Raw genomic sequence first — 21,239 nt, 5'->3', positions numbered from 1 at the left:
GGACTTCCTTCTCTGCTAAGTACAACTTTTGGTATAAAAATGTCTGCATGAAATTGTACAGATAACGATGTAAAGTAAATGATGTTATTTTGTGCGATGTTTGATGATCTATCAAAGGTCCCTTTATTGTTTTTCAGCAAGATAGACTAAGGAACTTAAGGCGAAGCTTAATGCCAAATCACTATGTTGATTAATCTTTATGACAAATTGGTGTACATTATGAATACCAAAAAATATTCTTTAGATAAATTGAAGATTTTCCTATAGCTTCGCTTGAGTAGAATACAAATATAATAAAAAAATATAAATGCAAACTACTAAAAAAAATATTTTTTCAATAGAAACGTATAAAGGAAACAACTTTTAAAAAAACGGTATTATATGTAGCTAAGATTATCAGTGACAGTTTCACTTGAGTTGCTTTCTTATAAAATTATTTACAAAATAAATAAAAACCAGTTTTTTGCTTGACATCGAACGTTTCTAGACTCCGTTTGTCAAGCGATTTTAATGCCTATTACCTACGATATAAGGTATACCAATAATGTACACATTTTTGGCTTGTAGCTTCCTCTTAACCTCTTTTGGCGATTCTGGGAGATATTCTTCATAGACAACAAACAACCGTAGTCTGTTTGAGAGATATATATGCCAGCCCGACACGGTCCCATTAAAGTTGTGCCATTCATTTTGTATTACAGTAAGAATAATATTTCAGAGAATACCGTTCTTTCTGTTGCTTTCAAAAAACTATCGTAAAGGCTCCCGAAAAAATTAAAATAATTTTATGAAAAATAATTAAGCATTTCAAAAATATTTGTCAAGGTTTGCAAATTTTTTAGTAAATATTTTTATATTAAATGAGAAAAAATCTTATTGAAATTGTTATTTAGTTTCATGTAAAGTAGAAATTACATGTTACACAATAAAAAAACATCTCTACTTTAAAACTTTATCTGTGTTTGGGTTCAAAATTTCAATATTTTTAAATGTGTTGATTTCTATGACTAAAATCTGTAAGAGTCTTTCATCCGCTCTCAAGAACAGTATTTCATTTTTAAATTCGTTCAAAAACAGCAAATTTATCTGAAATCGAATGTAATGTGAAAATATTTTCCGCGCAATCTGCATTCTAACAGATCTCATATGAGAAGTACATTGAAAGACATCGAGGATATGGAAAGGAAAAGAAGAGCGATATCCGTTAGAGCAGGTATGCTGTCGAGGCGTTTTCAATTTTGCAATACAAACGTGAAAAAGATACTATTCAACGCATTCTGCACTTCGCTGTACACGTCAAAACTGTCGGTGGATTATACTGCATCCCAATGGCATAAGCTAAAAGTCGCTTACAATAATGCTTATCGCCAACTATTCCGCCTACCGAGATACTGCAGCGCTACGGAAATGTTAATAGAGGGACGAGTACACTCTTTCAGAGCGCTTCTCCGCCTCCACATGGGAAGCTTATGGCGAAGACTACGCCAATCAAGTAACACAATCATCACTGCCATGGTTCCCTGGATGGAGTCCCCCTGATGGCCCGACAGGAGACGGGAGATGTCCAAATATCCTTCATAAACGGCTCACACACATTTTTGTGTTTATATTTTTTTAATCTTTTTTCACTTCAATTCCGCATTTTTTGTGCCTATCTATGTATTAGTGTTTTTCTTATTCTAATTGTATATATCATTTCAAAATATGGAATGTATTGCATTGCACTACCACTGCAAACATTCTGGAATAAATTCTTATTATTATTATTATTGCAAAATGATAGAGGTTTTAGGGGTTAAAATCAATAACGATAATATTATATTGCACAGCGAGATAATGAAATACAAAAATATTAATGATATATATATTTATTCAGATCAATTTGTGTCTATTTCATTTATGAAAATATTTTTTTTACATTCCCTTCTCATATAAAAATTGAAGGTTTTAAAAAATGAATAATATTCACATTTAAAGTATTTGCTTTTAGCGGGTAAATGTGGGACAAAATGGAATTTGGGGAAGGGGGAGGGGTGGGCAAGTGAAGTCAAACTCCCACCAGAGGAAAGCAAATTACACAGGTTTAGCAATATGTATGTAAAATAGGTCTTTAAAATATGAAAAACAGTATCTTTGTATTAAGAAAAAATAAGTTTCAATAAACGACACATAATGTACGTAAAAAGGTTAAACTAATTCACTTCACCTATAATTCTAGTATCGCTCCATTTCCATTACATATCGACTTAAATAAATAATTAGAATATTTTTGAAATTTAAAAAATTAACTTGTATTCATTGAATTGTTCCTTCTGCTTAATTATTGAACATTCAAATTGATTATCTAATCGAGCTTGGAAAAAATATACAATCTGTCTTAATATTATACATTTATGTAAGCACCCAGTGGACACAGACAATGCCAGCGTATTATAAAGACGACTCTTCAAGTGACAACAAAAGCTTCACATGACACTAATATAAAAGGACCCATACACCTATCCTATCCACGATCAGGTTATAAACGCTAAGCCAATCAATATAAGATTTACGAAATTACTTTTTCTCAGAGAGAGGCGGGTTAGCGCACCGATCACACAAGCGAACAAATTTTTTTAAAATGAAATGAAGGATTATATTTAGAAAACAAATTTTCAACTTTGGAACTGATTGTTCTTCAAGTTCATCAAAATTTGTGCAAATAAAAATATAAAGTGGGCCTTATTAAAAATATTACAGAAATGCCTCAACCGCCGTGTTGGGGAGGTACTCCTCTAGTTAAAGGTGAATCACACAATTCAAGGTACCCAAGATATATGATGAAATAATTAATATTGTTACACAATTACAAGACTGGCAGGAGAACATACCGAGGAAGTAAAAAGAATTCATTCAGATGATACCATCACACATTTCACGGCCATACAATGCAAACAATAAGTAAATTTAAAGAAGTATAATATTACAATCAATCAGGTCAATATTTATAAATAATGTGTACAAAGATAAATTGTGACATCTAAGGCATACAATGGTAAAAATATTCAGAAAAATAATTATTTATAGTCATTTACATCCAAGTAAATAGAAATCTTTAACACGTATATGTGTGTATTGGCAATGGCCTTATTTGAACAGAGACGCATATAAATACACAAGGTTAATTTACTCTACGTACTCACTGGTTAGATATTTATTGATTCATCCTGGAAATCACTTTTCAGGTCCAAAAAACTACTAACAACTCATATTTTGTTTGCATGGATTTAAAAATGACAAATACATAATATAAACACTAGAATGAATGTCAGATGAACCGCTACAACTACGTAGCGCTTATAGGAAATAACAAGTACAATTTAATGCATCGTACACAGGTCCTATAATCACCAAAGAATATTTACAGAACTGATGTCAACTGTGAATTTATTAGCAGGAAATATCTACATTCTGTAGTCCTTAAAACTAGTTTTACTCCAAATAAGTTTTTTTTTTTTTTTTTTAAAAGAAAAGTATAATACATATTAGATTAACATTATTTGGGGCACAGACTCAATTATTCCAATGAAGTTTTAAAATATTATGAATAACATCAATAATAAGTACCTTATAGTTTTCCGTAGAATTCTAAATATGTAGCTGTAAATTGATTTAAAATGTATACGTAACTACATAAATGCTCACTGGGTGCAAAAAAGTGCCCAGACACGACTTCCTTATTTAAATGATAGGACTCATTGAATGTACAATTTGTACATTCAATGAGTCAAATCTATATAAGTAAATCTATAAAAAATCATTATCACATATTTACTTCTTCGTAGTGGTGGCTGGAGACCTTCATTCAAACTAGAGGGCTGGATAAAAATTACCATACCATTCATTAACCTCATATTCGTTAGCGTATCCTTGAGGATAATATTAAGAAATCATTTCTCAGAATATAACTAGCTTATCTGGGGAAACTACTTACGGTAGAGTATATACTATGTTTATAAATATATAAACACATCATCTGGTAAGACAGTACAATTTACAAAAACATAATTTTGTAAAAAAAAAGTAAGTTATTATGAAAATAGAATCAAATGGTTGAAAATTGGGCATCGGCGATCAAAAAGTTAAAGATGGGTTGTTTCATAGAATTTGAACAATTCATCAAATTTTAACATTAATTTCTGGATTCCGTGAAAGTCTGTTATTATATCATTAAAGGCTAATTGCTTGACAGAACTGAAATAATAACAGAACTTTAAAAATCTTTCACAGAACTTGAAAATTAACTTTAAAATTTGAAGAATTCTTCAAATTCTTTGAAACAACCCGTCCTAAGTGTTTTACAAACTTAGACCTCTACTAAAACAAAAGACACTAGCTCCCTATTCAAAATAGTAAGCAAATGATATCTCAATTATAAAACAACTAGTGCAGACTTGTGAAAAATCACGGATAGTCAGAATTCTTGATAAATCAATTCCAATTTTGAAAATGGCAGTTCAAAATATTATATTATAGGTAGGTACTTTATAGCTTATCTGAATTCTCCAAAAAAACACCGATAAAATGACACTTAAATTTAAGGCAAACCGGAGTTCTAGAATTCATCAAACCGAAGTTGAACAGAGAGACAGAGTCACAACAGAAATAAGTATTTGTTTCAAAATGTTATAGAGGTTCGAAAGCTTAGATCTACGACGCACTACCATAAATTCTCCTGTCACCCTGCAAATGGGAAGATACAGTAATTTGGTGCAGACAATGAAAACAGTTAGAAGATTTCAAGAGGCATTTTAAGAATATGGTAAACAGTACAATTGAAGATAACATTTACTTCAATAAACACAAATATAATTTTTTTTTAAATTTCATAGATTATGCGATTAAGGCATACACATATTACTTCACCACGAGAATTACATGACTAAATAAACCATAGACAATATAAGAAGGTTAAGATTACACTTACAATTACATAATATGAATGTACCGTAGGTTCAATTATGGTGAATCAGTACTTTCTACAATACATATAGATAGTGGTCCATCCTGCTGACGGACGGAGCTACTCAGTGTTTCCCGTTTGCTGCTGAAGAAGTGACATTTCCACCTGCCTAAATACAGTTACCTCCACCCAATAAATCACCCACCATAGACAATCATAGCCCCATTTCCTTGGCATCATGCAGACACTTACAAGTAATCTGTATCAACAATTCTAATATCAAGACTAAACTGAAAGTTCAAGGCGTTAAATTATAATATGTATATACATTATTTGAATGAATTATTGCAATGGGTAACGTTTGGTCATCAGTAGAAAAATTTTAAAGCGAGACGGGGTTGATGGAGACAGATGCAGTTCTGGAATTAAATACAATTCAGACACCAGATATCTTAAATTCCTCACTTGAAAAGTTTTGTATAAAATGTTTATTATGAATATAGATGAATTCAATGAAAAAGTATAAACTTAAAGATATCCACAATCGTGAAAGATATACAATATTTCTTCAGGTTAAATTTTACACTTATCTCTAAAATGTACTATGTGAACACAATAAATCTTTCTGTCTAAATACAAGGACTTTAAAACAAATTAAAAATACAAAGCAGAACAAAGTATATATATATAAGAATAACATAATTCACTTGAACATACTTTGTCCATCAACTGCTTTAAAAAACACTGAGTTTGTTTCTACTCTCTCCAAGTAACTTTACCTAGCCTAATGTTCAAGTTTAATGTCCCTATATTACTAAACTAGTTCCACTAAATCACTGATCCTTCTGACCCCTGTCCCGTTCTCTGTGTGTGAGACCGTTTAACCGGATGTCCTTGACGAAGCCGTTGTTGACCCCGTTGGAGTAGTATGCCTCCCCCGGCTCGTTCTTGGCCGTCACATAGTTGGCCACACCGCCATTGCTGACACTGCCATTGCCGTTGGTGTGGGCATAGCCGTTGCCATTGAGATGCTTGTAGCCATTCTTTCCGTTGACCATCTTGTCATCATCCATGACAGGCTGGAAATGGTCAAATACAAATTAATAAATGACAAGACCAAGATATCGGAATAAAAGGCAATGTCCGTAAGTGTGTGCCCCATAAATACTCAGAAACTACTAGACCGATTTTGCTTAGTGTGTTCTTATTAGTGTTAGAGAGTGGTTTGGATGGTAAAAAGGTCAGGGATGCCCGAGAAACACGTAAGGTATTATCGCTACAATGGAATGAAATGCAGAATGGAATGAAAGTCAATATAATGGTTTTTTAATAGTAGTAGTGTGGTATACAGTAGTGAAAGGTAGAAAAAGTTGGGGACACTCAAGGAAGATTTAACTCATTATCTCTGCAATGGAATGAGGTACAGAGTCGAATTAAAGTAGATATAATTTAGTTTTTTTAACAGTAACAATGTGGATTTCACGATACTACACAAAGTGAATAGTAGAAGAAGTCGGGGGCGCCAGATGACGACATGAACCGAGATGACCAAATGAATCAAATACTTATACACGGTGTCCGGAAACTCGTAGTACAAGCGGGAAACTGGAGAATCTACACCACATGGGGAACCCAAAAAAACATAAAGTTTTTTGATTTGAGCATTTTCAAAAAAAAAAAAAAAAAACCAAAAAAAAATATTTTTCGGCTATTTTAGGGTTAAAGTTTTTTCTGGTGTTTAGGGTTGAATAACAGATGTTTTAACCCTGCAGAGCAGAAATATTTTATGATTACACCGGGTTAAATGAAGGGTGATTTCAAAATAATGCTTCAAATCCGAGTTTCTTCATTTGTTTTACTTTCAAATAGTTTTAATTAGTTGGGTACTTTGATCTTCAACAAATATCGTGTTCAGGTCAATGAATTCATTAGTTGGAGGTTCAGTAAAAACAAGGAAAGTTGAAAAAAGATAATCTACTTACCATACAAGCACCCTTGTTTTCTTGCTGAGCCTCCTTCGATGTGTACTTGGTTTTGTAGAAGTCGGAGAAGAGGAACAGGAAGAGGAAGCCATGCATGGCGATCCAGATCATGCAGGACTTGGGGTAGTTGCAGTCTCGGAACAGCAGCTGCAGCTGGTGGGAGAATATGGCCACGAATTGGATCTGAAAAAAAACCTCAATTAATAATCTGAAATGAAAGGAATCACAAATCCATTACAAGAGGAAAATAAGTATCTGGCAAAGTTAATGTTTAAATTGTGTTTACCATCTGGAATGACGTGAGGTATTTCTTCCACCAGATGTATTTCTGGAAGCGAGGTCCCATGGCGGCCACCATATAGTAGAAGTACATGACGATGTGGACAAAGGTGTTGAGGAGGGCGAAGAAGGTGCTATGACCACCTGCAAACAACAAATACAATATAAAATCGAGTGTGTGTATATACAGAAATATGAACAAAATTATATTTAGTAGAAGAAACGAGAAAAAATTATAAAAATTCTTTTAAAGTCACGAGCACATTTTTTTTTGCGAATGTAAAACATGCAAATATACAAAAGATTATGGTGTATTTAAGTATAACAATGGTATTTCTTAGTCCGCCACTAAGGGGTCCTGTATGGAGACGCATTAAACTTATTTAATTCCATTTAATTACATGTGTCTTCTATGTCCCTTTTAGTGCTTTTCTTTATTTTTTCATTGACCTTTTTCAGTAAGATTTTGATTCTTGAATTGTACTAATTAAACTTTTCTTTTCGTTTTATATTTGGGGGAAGAATGTTGAGGAGTTTTGTTGTAAAATAAATGTAGTTTCTTTGTCCGAATGTGGTTTTATAACTTTTATTTTTATGTCATTTTGATTCGGTCTAGTGTGATGGATACGAGGTCTAGCAGGAGACTCCATATTTTTGAATAGTTTCAATAAAATATTGTTGGCACATATTTGCTGTACATTTGATGTGTCAAATTTTTTGAAAACATTAGTTACGTTTGTATAAAATTTTAGAAAATATTAGTTACGTTTGTACAAAACTTTTGAAAGCATTAGTTATGTTTGTATAGAATGTTTGAAATCATTACGTTTGCACAAAATGTTTGAAAACATAAGTTTTGTTTGTACAGAACTTTTTAAATCATTAGTTACATTTGTACAAATTTTTGAAAACATTAGTTACGTTTGGACAGAATTTTATAAGCTTATTAGCTTTATAACAGCTACAATCTACAATTGTTCACCTACACATTGGTTGTACAAAAACAAACTTTACAAGATAATACATTTATTTTCACTATGATTAAGTGGTAATTTAAATAATATGGAAAATAAATTCTGATAAAAAAGTACTTTCATCGTAAAATGTGTAATAAAAAAAAATTACGATTTTATTACACAAAAACAATATCGTAATGTTCATTTTATTAGTGTTGGCAACTTGCCAGCTGTCTGGCATTCTGAATTCAAATATCTCACACCACACAGCGGGGGCATTATTAGGTCTACCCTCTCTGCTTACATAGATTAAAGAAACTTTACTCTGAAAGGATGGAGCAAACTGTCATTCGAGTAGCTCAAAATATTCTGAAACTTCAGGAACGAATTTGAAAAAAGAATTGACATTTGTTCTTATAAAATCTGCATTGCCAGGAACTAATTTGAAAAAAGAATTGACATGAGTTCTTATAAAATCTGCATTACCAAGAACTAATTTGAAAAAAGAATTGAAATGAGTTCTTATAAAATCTGCATTGCCATGAACTCATTTGAAAAAGAAATGAGACAAGTTCTTATAAAATATATGATTTTTTTTGTGGGACTCATTTGAAAAATAATTGATATTGGTTCTTACCTGGGGCGAACTTGAGTCCCATCCAGACTGAGAAGGGCATGACTCCGTGATGGATGACGTGCAGGGTGGAAACATGGTTGTCTTTCTTTCTCAGGATGAAGAAGAGGGTATCAAAGAACTCCGTGAACTTTGAGAAATAATACCACCAGCAAGTAGTAGCCATCTACAAGAAAAAAAAATAGTAGCTATTTAAATAAGCCATTCTGAAGTTGATCAGTTGGACCGCTAGCTGATCGTCCTATCCACTGGGCCATCAGAAGTTATTATATTATGTTCCTATTACAAAGATACCACGCATATTATATTGACAATGATAACTTACCCTGATTGCTTTTGGTCTGTTGGAATAGTCTACAGGTTGACATCTCAAGTCATAGTCCCCCCACCACCCACTCATCATGTACTGCAAATAAATAGAAAGAAAAATTATTAATAAATCGCCACCCAATTAATGGCACAATCACAACACAATAAAAATAATAATGTAGCAAGACAGGTAGGTACTTATCTCTAATTAGTATAAAATGAAGTAGCCATCCGCGTCTGTCTGTTTGTGCGCTTAGTTCTTCTAAACTACGCAACAGGTTTTTTTGATAGAAAATTTCTTGCGGAAGGTTTATATATATTTTTTCCATTATTTTAATATTACATATAATTACAGTAATGACGTATTGCCCACCTCACTAGGTGTGAAACGCTTGTGTTGAGATGGAAATTTACAGAGTGATTGAAAATGTTGAATAAAATATAATCAGTATTTTTTTAAAAATTATACATTTAGGTACATTATATTTATAGAAAGATGAAAAAAGTCGATGTTTTGTGATCAAGTCTTGAAAAAATATCATCGGGCGCTTACATTGCTAATGCTAACTTCTGTCCCTTATTAACTTTAACATACCTTTGAGACGTACACGACATACAGTTCTATTCCACACGATTAAATATAAAACAAATGCAGCATCTGGTCATCGACCGGTCGGTTGCCCAGTTGATATCGCGTTTGGGTCCCACCCAGGCGAAGTGTGTTCAATTCCTCGGCTGGCTAAGTCCTCCATCACAACACAAGCAACATTTTCAACTTACTGTGGTGGTAGTTGGAGATTTTCAAATATTGTCAGGTTATTTATTTATTTAAAAAAAATAATAATCTAATTCTCCAATTAACCGAGATCTTCATACTAAAAATAATATTTGTCTTAACTCTAATTTTCACATTTTTTCGGATTCACTGCCCAAATTCAAACGTGGCATCATGTCAATAATTTAAACTATTCAATGCGCATACATACAGACACACACAAACAAACACTCACACACAAACAAACACTCACACATACATTACACACGTCACACACACACTTATAAACTACACACGTCACCTGGCAATTAAGGAATAAACATACCACTTAGCAGACATTACAAGGAAACATATTATCATTAGTACCCAACATGAAATATCTTGTTCCTGTATATAGTTTCATCTCTGTAAATCATGTACTGTTTGTTTCTATAAAATAAAAAAAATTAAAAAAAACCTTATGAGATACATCAAAATAATGTACCATGGAATTATACATATATCTTCAAAAGGCCTACAGAAAAGTCCGCGATGACATATGTCTATCTCCTAAGGATAATCCCTAGCAACGCCCGATACACATCAGCTAACTTAATATAAGTCTCCAAATTTTACTAACATCATTTATAATGTATTAAAATAATTGTAATTGTTATAGACAATTTACTGGAACATTGAATTGCAAGCTTATTAGCATATAAATATTATTGATATCAGACCAACCAACTTCGAAGCTAATTGTATAATTACTGTTGAGATAATATAAAATGACATCCATTACGGATAAGGTAATAATTGAATTTGAGAGAGGTCAAACAGATCGCTATATCAATGTATAATATGTTTTGCGTCATGTTCAGTAGCTGGCATAGCGAAATGTTTATTGATTATAAGGAAGGACATGGCGCCATAAACGCATTATCTTGCAAAATTCAGTTGCGTTGCAATTTCGCCGACGCAACGCAAAATTACGAAAATACCATTTCCTTAGAAATTGTACCTACATTATATATTATAAGGCGGCATTTTCGTTATTTACCACCGAGCTCTAAATTCTGGAAAATGGAGCGAATGAATCGTTGCAGTTGTCTCAGGCCTCGATCGTGTAGGGGTTGAACAGACTTGTATGATATATTGGGATGTGTATATATTATAAGACGGCATTTTCGTCATTTACCACCGAGCTCTAAATTCTGGAAACTGGAGCGAATGAATCGTTGTAGTTGTCTCAGGCCTCGATCGTGTAGGGGTTGAACATACTTGTATGATATATTGGGATGTGTATATATTATAAGACGGCATTTTCGTCATTTACCACCGAGCTCTAAATTCTGGAAAATGGAGCGGATGAATCGTAGTAGTTGCCTCAAGCCTCGATCATGTTGGGGTTGAACAGACTTGTATTGTATATTGTGATGTGTATAAAAGAGTTCATGACTTTTATATTTATATTCGATGTTAAATCGGTAATAGATTACCGCAAACAAAAGTGATAATTATAGTAAGAGGAATTTCCCGCTAATAATTACCTTGAAATACTCTTTGTATACGTACAGAGAGATGCTATAGAGAGTTATATGGTCATTAAGTTGCTTTCCGTGTTTTGAACCTAATCATTAATTAAAAAGACGGCAAAAATGTGATAATTGCTCAAATGGTTTTGTTTCCAGTGCCGAAATGTCGGCGTATCTGTTAATGTTAATTTTTTTAATATACACAACGGAGTCAAACAGAAACGCAAACGCCACGTTGCGCATATGAATTCTCCAATGAGATAACCGAAACCAAAATCAATTAATAACTCAAATAAGGAAAATCTATAAAGCAGAAATCTGTTTATCTCAAACAGCAAAAAGTGAGCGATAAGATATGCGCAGCTTTTTTGCTGACTATTAAAAATGAAATACTCAGCAAAAAAGCTGCTTAAGGTTAAACGTGACGCTCGTTATATTCTACGTGTTAGAATGTATAGAATCATCGGTACAATATTGTATTTGTGTGCCTTTCTCGAAAGGCCTTTCTCGAAAGAATTGAGTTTTTAAACGAACAAAACTATTTATTAATATTCATATTGCGTATGTACGGGCGCAAACAAATAATTTGTCTTAATATTGTAAAGTAATACATTGCAAAAAGCGTATTTTAATAGAATAAATTAATTAACGCCATCTATAACAAATAAAACAAGCATCAGGTTTACCCTTAAATAAATAAAGAGTTAGTCTGGGATGTAGCGGAAGTATAACGGAATATTTTTCCTAGCTGTGAAATGCAACGTTACTACATATAAAAGTAAAAACGAGAGCAGAGTGTTTATATAATGCTACGTATACATACGTGAGCCGAAACACCGAGATGAACCTCAACTTGTGGGAAAGGAACGAAGCAACCGTAAATGGCGCGAAACGCCGCTTGCAGTTACTTCGTTCTTTTCCCTAATTCGGGACTCGGCTCGCGTTTTGGTTCGCAATGTATACATACCATAAAATTAAACGTCTCGGGTGTCGCACGTATCCGCTAATACTGTGTGTGGAAAAATACTATGGGGAATAGCAAACATTGGCTTCGTTTTACCGACTTCGCTGCTGTATTGAACTGTTATACTAAATACACTAAAATTATATATTACTAAGTGTCACATTCGAAAACGATTTTTTCCAGTTGGTAAATAAATGGTATGAATGTATATTTGCTAGTAAAATTACTGTATACATATTGACATCTTCAAATAGTTGCCACGAGTAAATATTTTAAACTTTTTTTATAGTTTTTTTTAGGAATATTTACCTTAAGGCGATGCACTACGTCGTAATGTATATATATATGCCCGATATTATATGTATATATATAATATATCGGGCCGCTAACAATAACACTCATTATGTAGATGGCGATAAGGTTTAAATTCCCGCTTAAAATCAGCGACCTGTTTAGATTTATGCAAGGAAAGACTTTTATTTTATTTTGCGGTCGTTCACGCAAAAATATTTTAATATTTTACAATCATTTTCTAAAGAACATAATTTGCCACATTATATAATAAAACCACCACCGAAAGGGGGTTCGTAAGTAGGAAATTTTGAATTTTAAAGCAATTTTTTAGGCCTGATATTTTTTCTGGGCTTACAAGTATAAAAAGATTTATAAAAAAAACACTCGGTTATTTCAAAGATGTTTTTTACTAGCAGTATTTATTTATTTAAGTATCAAAATTTCAAACATAAAAACTTGATTTTACATTACTACGTAGTGCTTCGCCTTAATACATTACATTGGTGGTCTATGCAAAATGGCTGGCGATTTGAAAAAAGGTGCGATAACTCACACCTTTAAAAAAAAACTAAAAAATATAAAACTCAATTAGTACTGGCATATTTCGGGTTTTTGTTAAAGGTGTTTACTAAGGATGTATGATATCATTAAGCATATTAGTTAGGTACTTTAGGCCGATATAATTTTTATTATTATCATTAAATGAAACGTACTGAGGAAGAGGATCATAAAATTAATGATATCTTCGTTTTTATATTTATCAATTACCGAACAATGGCGGTATTATATCGGTGAAAAATGGTAGTTCTCAAATCTGAAATATGGAATCAATGGAATAATAGATTTTAGATAGGTTTCTGAATTTATTCTACACATCATTATACATTATGGAGTATGTGACACAAATTATTAATCATTAGTTTAAAATCAACAGGCTGAAAATAAGCGTACCTACGTGGTTGCTTGCGGTAATATATAGGCGAATGAATGAAGAGCTGTAGTGCCACGCGCTGCTTACGAGCGATGTTGGCAACTTGATTTTCAAAATAAAGGGAGCTAAAATCTGGTATAGCCTAAGTTGGGAGGGGGTGTCTTGAAAAATTCTGAGGAGAAATAAGCCAGAATTTTCGTGTGTCCTGGGGAGAGGGAGGGGGTGGGAAAATTCTGAGATATAAAAACAAAATTTCGACACAAAAATAACCGAATCCCAAAGAAATAACACTTAAATAATAAGTTTACGTGAATGAGTTTTGAATACAAAAAGGAGCTAGATTAACTAAAAAAAACGATCTAATAATCTAAACAACTTTTATTTGAGCTGACGACTTCAATTTGGAGCTGAGTTGGCAACACTGCTTACGAGGACCATCGGTCCAGCTCATCAGTGCTACGTCGTCGATCGACCGACGGTACGCATGGCACTATTTCCAGTATTAAGGCCCCGTAGTAAGCGTTCACATATGGTTTGAAAGGGAGATACGTTAATACGAATGTTAGAGGGAGAGCGCAAATTAAAAAAAAAATGGTGAAAATATTTCATAAAACACGACTTTGAAATAGAGCAAAAATCTCTTGAGATTGTTTTAGTTGCATTTAAAGATACACTGTGGTTTTCGCCATGCCTATAACATAGTAAATAACAGTAAAAAACGTGTTTTAAAAAAAATATCGGAGCTTACTTTGCGATTTTTTATCGAGGAAATTTCATATAATTAACGTTTTGGCATAACAAATGAATAGATATTGAATATATATTATATCTCGAAAAATAACTTTTTTGGAACAACGAAGCTTAGAATTAACGAGAAACTTGTTATAAATCGGTAGAAATTGGGTATTCGGGGCTAAATAAATCATCACTGAAAGAGCAGGGGCTCTATTTGCCCGGTGGGTACTGTCTATAGACACATAATATTCCCAAAAATCAAATTTATTATCAATAGAAAAGTATAGTTTAGTTTCGGGAACTTCAATGACACAACAAAATCTAAACCATTCAATTTTACTGGACTTAATTATGGAATTCAGCCGTATTTATCACGATGCGTGGAAGGGGGCAGCTTTAAGCAATAATCAACACAGAAAGTCAGATTTTTATTGATTTTTCATGTTCCGAAATCTAGGTCACGATCAGATGGTTAATTCACCAATAGAAAATAATATGTTTGTATTTTTGTCGATGTAGAATTTCGAAGATTATCTTAGATGCCCTTGAAAGCGACTTGCGAAACAAAAAACTCAATTACCAACAGATACTATCTACTTATAATAATAATCTGTGAAGGTTATGGGAATATGCGAGAGTAAGGTAAACCAAAAAGGCGTGTGCATCCAAAACAGATATAAATGTCAGGATCGATTAATAATCAGGACTAAGATTCAGAGGAACATCTGAGATATTGTGGCATGGAAGCGTGAAGACTGCCGCCGATCTACGACCAAACTGTACAGACTAGCAAAGCGGCAGAGCCAATGAAAGTTATGCGTTTGGTGGTAGGAGTATATAACGGCCCATCTCCCCATTTTCTATAACTGCGACGCATAAAGCTACAAAGCACAAACCAAACACCAAGGGAGTTTCCGTAACTAATTTATACACGCAGTTTACCTATTATTAAAGTTCGGTATAAACATTTAGAGGTAAAGCTGTAAGCGGTTGTGCACACAAGACAAGAGTACTATTCGCGACCTTGTAGGCACTGGTTTAATCGAGTGCTGTGTTTATTTGCCATGGTAAATAAATAATATAATATTAAATTGCAATGGTCAATACCACAGGTCAAGTTCGTTCGTGCAGGATCCGCACGAGAAAACGAGTTAGGCGAGAGTGGGCTTCTCTCGTAGCCAAAAGCCAACCACAACATCTCTTACACGCGCGGCATTAATGGCTTCTGTGAACTATAAATATAATCAAATTAGTCAAAACCTTTTTTCGTGTTGGGCTGTGCGTTGGTCAAATAATAAATCAATATCATCAATCATCATTCTGGATTACCTAAAGAAAATATTGAACCCGTGAAGTTTGGGATGGGAAGTAGCCTCAGACTTCTGGGACCACTTGGCCGCTAGCCGATGCAATTGATACACCATCAACATATTATGAAGGTACTACATTATATTGGTATTAAACACTCGCTGATGCAAGGTAAAGACATTTATAAAACCACTTAATTATTGTCTCACAATTTCAACTATGATTTACTCAAACTATCTAACAGGGCTATGAAAGTGTTGGGTTGTATGGCAAGGATTTCCAACGATTTTCAAAATATTCACACATTAAAAATTCTGTACACATCTCTCGTTAGAAGCATTCTAGAATACAACCCTACAATTTGGTCACCCGTCTTTAATAATCATATTAATGTCATTGAATGAGTCCAACGCAATTTTTTGAGGTGTATTAATTTTAGACTTTAGACCTTTGTAATCAATAGATTATGAGTTTTTATTTAATTAATTGAAATTGTTGAAGTTGAGAGACAGAATTTTTTTTGGTTTTTATAAAATTGTAAATTATCAGTTGGATAGCCCCGATGATATATTAATGTTGTTTCATTTCAAGTTGCTACCATCAGATCAAGGATCCCTAGTATGTATTCTTGTAACAATCATACAACGGTTTCAGGCTACAATTCTGTTATAAATAGATTATACACCACTGGTAATTCGTATGCAATGATAGCTGATGTTTTTAATATGCCTTTATCGAAATAAAATCTGTACGGAGTAAGCAAATTAGCAGTTCATATATTAGTGAGATCGCTGCATAACAGGTTTATTGTTTTTGTTTCTTCTGTATTTCTTTTGATAATTTTGTACTGATGTGTATTCTTTTTTCTTGTTAACTTATATAATCTTAAAATTTTTCCATTCTTTCCATTGTACTATGACTTAATAACTTTAGTTAATTATAACTAAACTAGAATACTAGAGGAAAATAATCATGTCAGTGGAAATTTCCAATTTATCACTTTACAAATACAAAATGTTGCTAATGATGGAGTTCAGTTATGTATAACACTATGTAAAATTATTAACAATTTGTAAGTATTGACTACGTACAATGTATAAATAAATTATTATTCATTTGTAAAAGCCCTTAAAAAGGGTGATATAAATATGTAAATAAACTTGGACCCACACCTGCATACAAACTTACAAACCTACACTCAATATGTTTCCATGCATTTAATGCTTATTACCGGCACGTGAATTTAGAGTTCATTTTATAAAATAATTACTAATTACCTATTCAGTCAGAAACCACGCAGATATAATATATTATCATATTCAATCATTAGTAATTAGACAGTGCAGTCTTTCACAAGCCTGTCTGTACAGTCACCCATTGGGCAGCGTTGTGGGGGGGTTTGTGACAGGGGCTGTAAGAAGAAATTTATTAATGCGGGTGTTGAAGAGGCCCGTATTATATGAAGGAGGTAAAACAGATGCCGGTAACTCGTTTCACTTACACAAAACGTAAGCTCCGAAGAAGCGGCCCGTTCTCATGAAGTCAACATCAACTGTGAAAGGGGTGTTCCGCTCGCGTACGTCTAGTATCCCGCACGTGCACCGGTGCACCTATTCTCGGGCCATTAATACCTGTAGAACAGACTGAGCATTTCCACACTGCGCTTGTGCATTAGAGAGGGAAATCGATCTGTTAACAATGGATTGTCAATTAGATATCTGCACTGCTCTAACATGCAATCTGTTTCGCTCATGTCACCGGTTCGGCGGACCGAGCTGTCTCGTTACCGCCCGATGCTGTTCGTGTAGTTTGATAAAACATATTGTGTTTGTACATAACGAAATACGCACGACTAGTTTGCGCTAGCGCGGGAATCTTGTATTAAATAATGACCTGGCGTGTTTTAAAAGGTCTTAATAGCATCTAGATATATACCCATATTATAATGCTAAATAATGAAAATTATATATATATGGAAGTACCCCGTTCTTAATCACATATACAAAGAACATGTGTGGGTTAAATTAAGCAAGACCTCCGGGAAATAAACAAGTGTTTCGGCATAGACATATGGATATTGTTTCGGTAATAAATATTAATCGAAACGCGGAAGTGATGACTCCGCCAAAATTGAAAAAAAAAAACGGTAAAAGGAACCTACCTATGCCCAGTAAATAGACTCCCAATAGGGCCAGTTTTTTTCACAAAACTTGAACAATTCATTAAATATTCAAATTCTGTGAAACAACTGGCCCATAAAATTTATTTTTTAAATTCCTATCAATACTTATTTTTTTTAAATTGATTTGGTATAAATATATATTTTAAATTATATACTACTGATATTATCTTAAATTTCTTAGCCCTTATTTTCTTTTAAATCATATAATTTTTATATTTCTTTTAATTTCTTCTATATTTCAATGTACTATATATATATATAATCAACCACCACAACACGGGCTTAATTATATACTACTGATATTATCTTAAACTCTATAGCCCTTATTTTCTTTTAAATTATATATTTTTTATATTTCTTTTAATTACTTCTATATTTCAATGTACTGTATATAATCAACTACCACAACACGGCCATGTGCCTAGCTTGGTGGTCTAAATATACCTAATAATTGTAATAACCATGTAACTGAATAAAGAAAAAAAATTAAAAAGGAATAATAACAGAACTTGAATATTAAATTTGAGAATTAACAATTTGATGTACTTAGGGGTCGAGGGGTAAGGATCTCGATTAGCAAGCTGGTAGTTCAGATCCCGGTAAATTTTATTTGATTAATTTGTTATGTTTCATGATTTACTCATTTAAAATAATGTATAATATATTTGCGGCACGTTCCAGAGTGGGAGATGCTCTCAGTATATCCCTGGTGTAAGAACACCATTCAGAATTGAAACGTTGCCTTAAATGGTTTTGGCCATGTTTGGTGACCAGATCTGAATAGCCAGGTACATCCCCACCTTCATTTACCCCATCTCCTCCCACCCCCACTACTGGCAGCCTCACAACATACTTCGATTGAGGATGCCAGTCTAAATGGCTCCACATGATTGGGGGCAGTTTTTGAGCAGATTCACATTTAAAAAAAATGAATCTGTTCTGACAAAATATGTACATTAATTAATTTACGATATAATTTAATTTCCAAAAAATACTTTTCAAAATGGTACTGAAATTATATTTTGTTTTTGTTGTTGTTTTTGTTGTTGTTTTGATGAAAAAAAGTAAATACATAGATTAAGAAGGGCTAGCGAAAAAATACCATTAATAATAATGTCATGCTTAAGATTATGACGCAGGTAATTTGGTACCTAATCTTTTCTGGAAAATACTTAGTTTAATTTATTCAAAACTTAAGAAAACAGGATGCTGTCAACCTAACGGTGGTAAAATTCCTTAGAACACTTCTGCCATCGTTAAATTCACAATACGTTGATTATTTAATTATATTATTTGGTGATCTCTGCAGATGAAGGTCGAACACTAACACAAAGTCCTGATGGGCGCACAACAGGGCGATTAATTGTAAGCAAAGAGCTACCTGCTAAAATTAATAATAACAATCAATATTATATATCGATGTATAAAAAACAAACAAAAAACTGTTTACGACGTATCTTTTTGTGAAAACATAAACCGGTATTATAAGGCCCTTATTAACCCCTAGGATGCCGGTGGTAAAATTCCAATCACCCGCCGTACACCTATTTTCGCTTAATATATTAACTGTTATAGCTATTATAACTGGTAAAATTATGTTTTTGTAAATTGTAACGTTTAACCAGACGTAGTAACGGGAGAATATATCACGCAAATGTGAATGGTAGAAGTAGGGGACGCCAGAGGAAGACACGGCACGATCAAGTGAATCAGATACTTGAATCGGGCCATGTCAAGAGTCAGAATAATATAAGTGTATGTATGGGACGATGTATGAATGTGAATGAGTGTGTGCCAAGAAAGAGTTGTTTGGCAGTCCATCCTCTCTGCCTATCCCTGCGGGGAGACGGCGTTGTGGTTAATTAAAAACAGTACAATGACTTTGGAAATAAAATGAAGACGCACTGTTCCACAGATAAAATAAACACATTTGCAAACGTCGAAAAGACATGCTAGAATAATGTTAACATTATTTCCTTTCCAAGAGAAAAAAATGTACTATAGGAGCATTTTTTAGGTTCAAGATACCATAAAATCGAGGCAATGCGGTGGGTTACTAGGATATCCACGGTAGTTGTCTTGATACCCTAAGGGTCAAAGGGATACAATAGATATTCTAGTTCTAGCGCCCTTGAGGTGATTTTTAAGGTTCAAGATACCATAAAATCGAGGCAAGTGCGGTGGGTTACTAGTAAATTCACAGTGGTTGTCTTGACACCCTGAGGGGATATAATAGGTATTCTAGTTCTAGCGCCCCTGAGATGATTTTTCACAAAACGCTGCTACATAAATTGTTCAATTATTATGGTATATTCATTCCCGTCTAGTTAGTAAACATTAAACTTGTAAAGCCATTTCACATGATTTGTTTAGATATATATATACCGTCATTTGGACTCAATTACCAATTAATTATGTATATATATATATATATATATATATATATATATATATATATATATATATATATATATATATATATATAACCAGAGCGTCACTAAAAGTCTTTTCCACACTAGAACAAAGCGCACAATATTTTGAATTGTATGTTGGAAAGATCAAAGACAATTTACTACATTTTTATGCGATCTCTAGATGCAGATTCAATATTATTTTAATCTTTATGCTGTGGTTGTCACAACCAAGCCTGAAAACCCTACTCATCTTAATAATGATAAACTCGTATATGTAGATACAACTATATTGAACACCTGCATATTATAAATATTCATATCTTGCAAGAACTGTGCACAATACGAAAAATCTCATGTTGTAAAAATACGAAAAATGCGTTTTCAAACTAAATCACATTAAATTACCACCAAAGCGACGATCAGCGAAATTTTGAATTTGGCATTTAAACGGTCACCGTTCGTTCTAGCTTTTGATAACACTTGAGCCTAATCACAAATTCGTTATGCTTAACAGTTGATCAAAAGCGGAATCGAGAAACGACGTTTAAAGGGGACTGATAAAATGTCAAAAATTCACGATTAAATGGAAAATGCAATTTCTTCAACCCCTTTGGAAAAAGGCGTAGAAGAGCACAAGGGAAAAGATCTTTTAAGGGGAAGCTAAAAGCCAAAAATGTGTATATTCTTGGTATACCTTATATTGTAGGTAATAGGCATTAAAATCGCTTGACAAACGGAGTCAAGAAACGTTCGATTTCAAGCACAAAACTGGTTTTTATTTATTTTGTAAATAATTTTATAAGAAAGCAAAAAAGTTAATCAATTGAAACTGTCACAGATAAACTTAACTATAATACTGTATCTTTTAAAGTTGTTTCCTTTACGCGTTCATACATTTATATTGAAAAAAAAATTTTTTAGTAGTTTACATTTATATTTATTATTGAGTAATTGAATTTTTTTATTTGTTCTACTCAGGCGAAACGATAGGAAAACCTTCAATTTATCTAAAGCATATTT

The 21,239-nt window shown here is 33.1% G+C and overlaps 1 protein-coding gene across 3 annotated transcripts in view; it reads right to left on the bottom strand.

The window, feature by feature from the left end:
* Positions 1–1,852: 1,852 nt before the first annotated feature.
* LOC149426448 (very long chain fatty acid elongase 7-like) overlaps positions 1,853–21,239 on the bottom strand; it is a 127,778-nt gene continuing 108,391 nt past the window's right edge. For all 3 annotated transcript variants that reach the window (XM_089651698.1, XM_089651690.1, XM_089630878.1), the window contains exons 4-8: positions 9,119–9,199; positions 8,797–8,959; positions 7,211–7,347; positions 6,925–7,107; positions 1,853–6,021 (exon numbers count right to left, since the gene is read on the bottom strand). In XM_089651698.1, coding sequence (XP_089507824.1) covers positions 5,776–6,021; positions 6,925–7,107; positions 7,211–7,347; positions 8,797–8,959; positions 9,119–9,199 — 810 coding nt within the window. In that variant the 3' untranslated portion in view covers positions 1,853–5,775. The remainder of the gene's footprint in view (positions 6,022–6,924; positions 7,108–7,210; positions 7,348–8,796; positions 8,960–9,118; positions 9,200–21,239) is intronic.

This window comes from Hesperophylax consimilis, chromosome 1 (genome assembly GCF_061612785.1).
Source record: "Hesperophylax consimilis isolate HC1 chromosome 1, BYU_Hcon_1.0, whole genome shotgun sequence".
NCBI classification, from domain to species: domain Eukaryota; kingdom Metazoa; phylum Arthropoda; class Insecta; order Trichoptera; family Limnephilidae; genus Hesperophylax; species Hesperophylax consimilis.
This window is presented reverse-complemented; position numbering and strand designations above follow the sequence as displayed.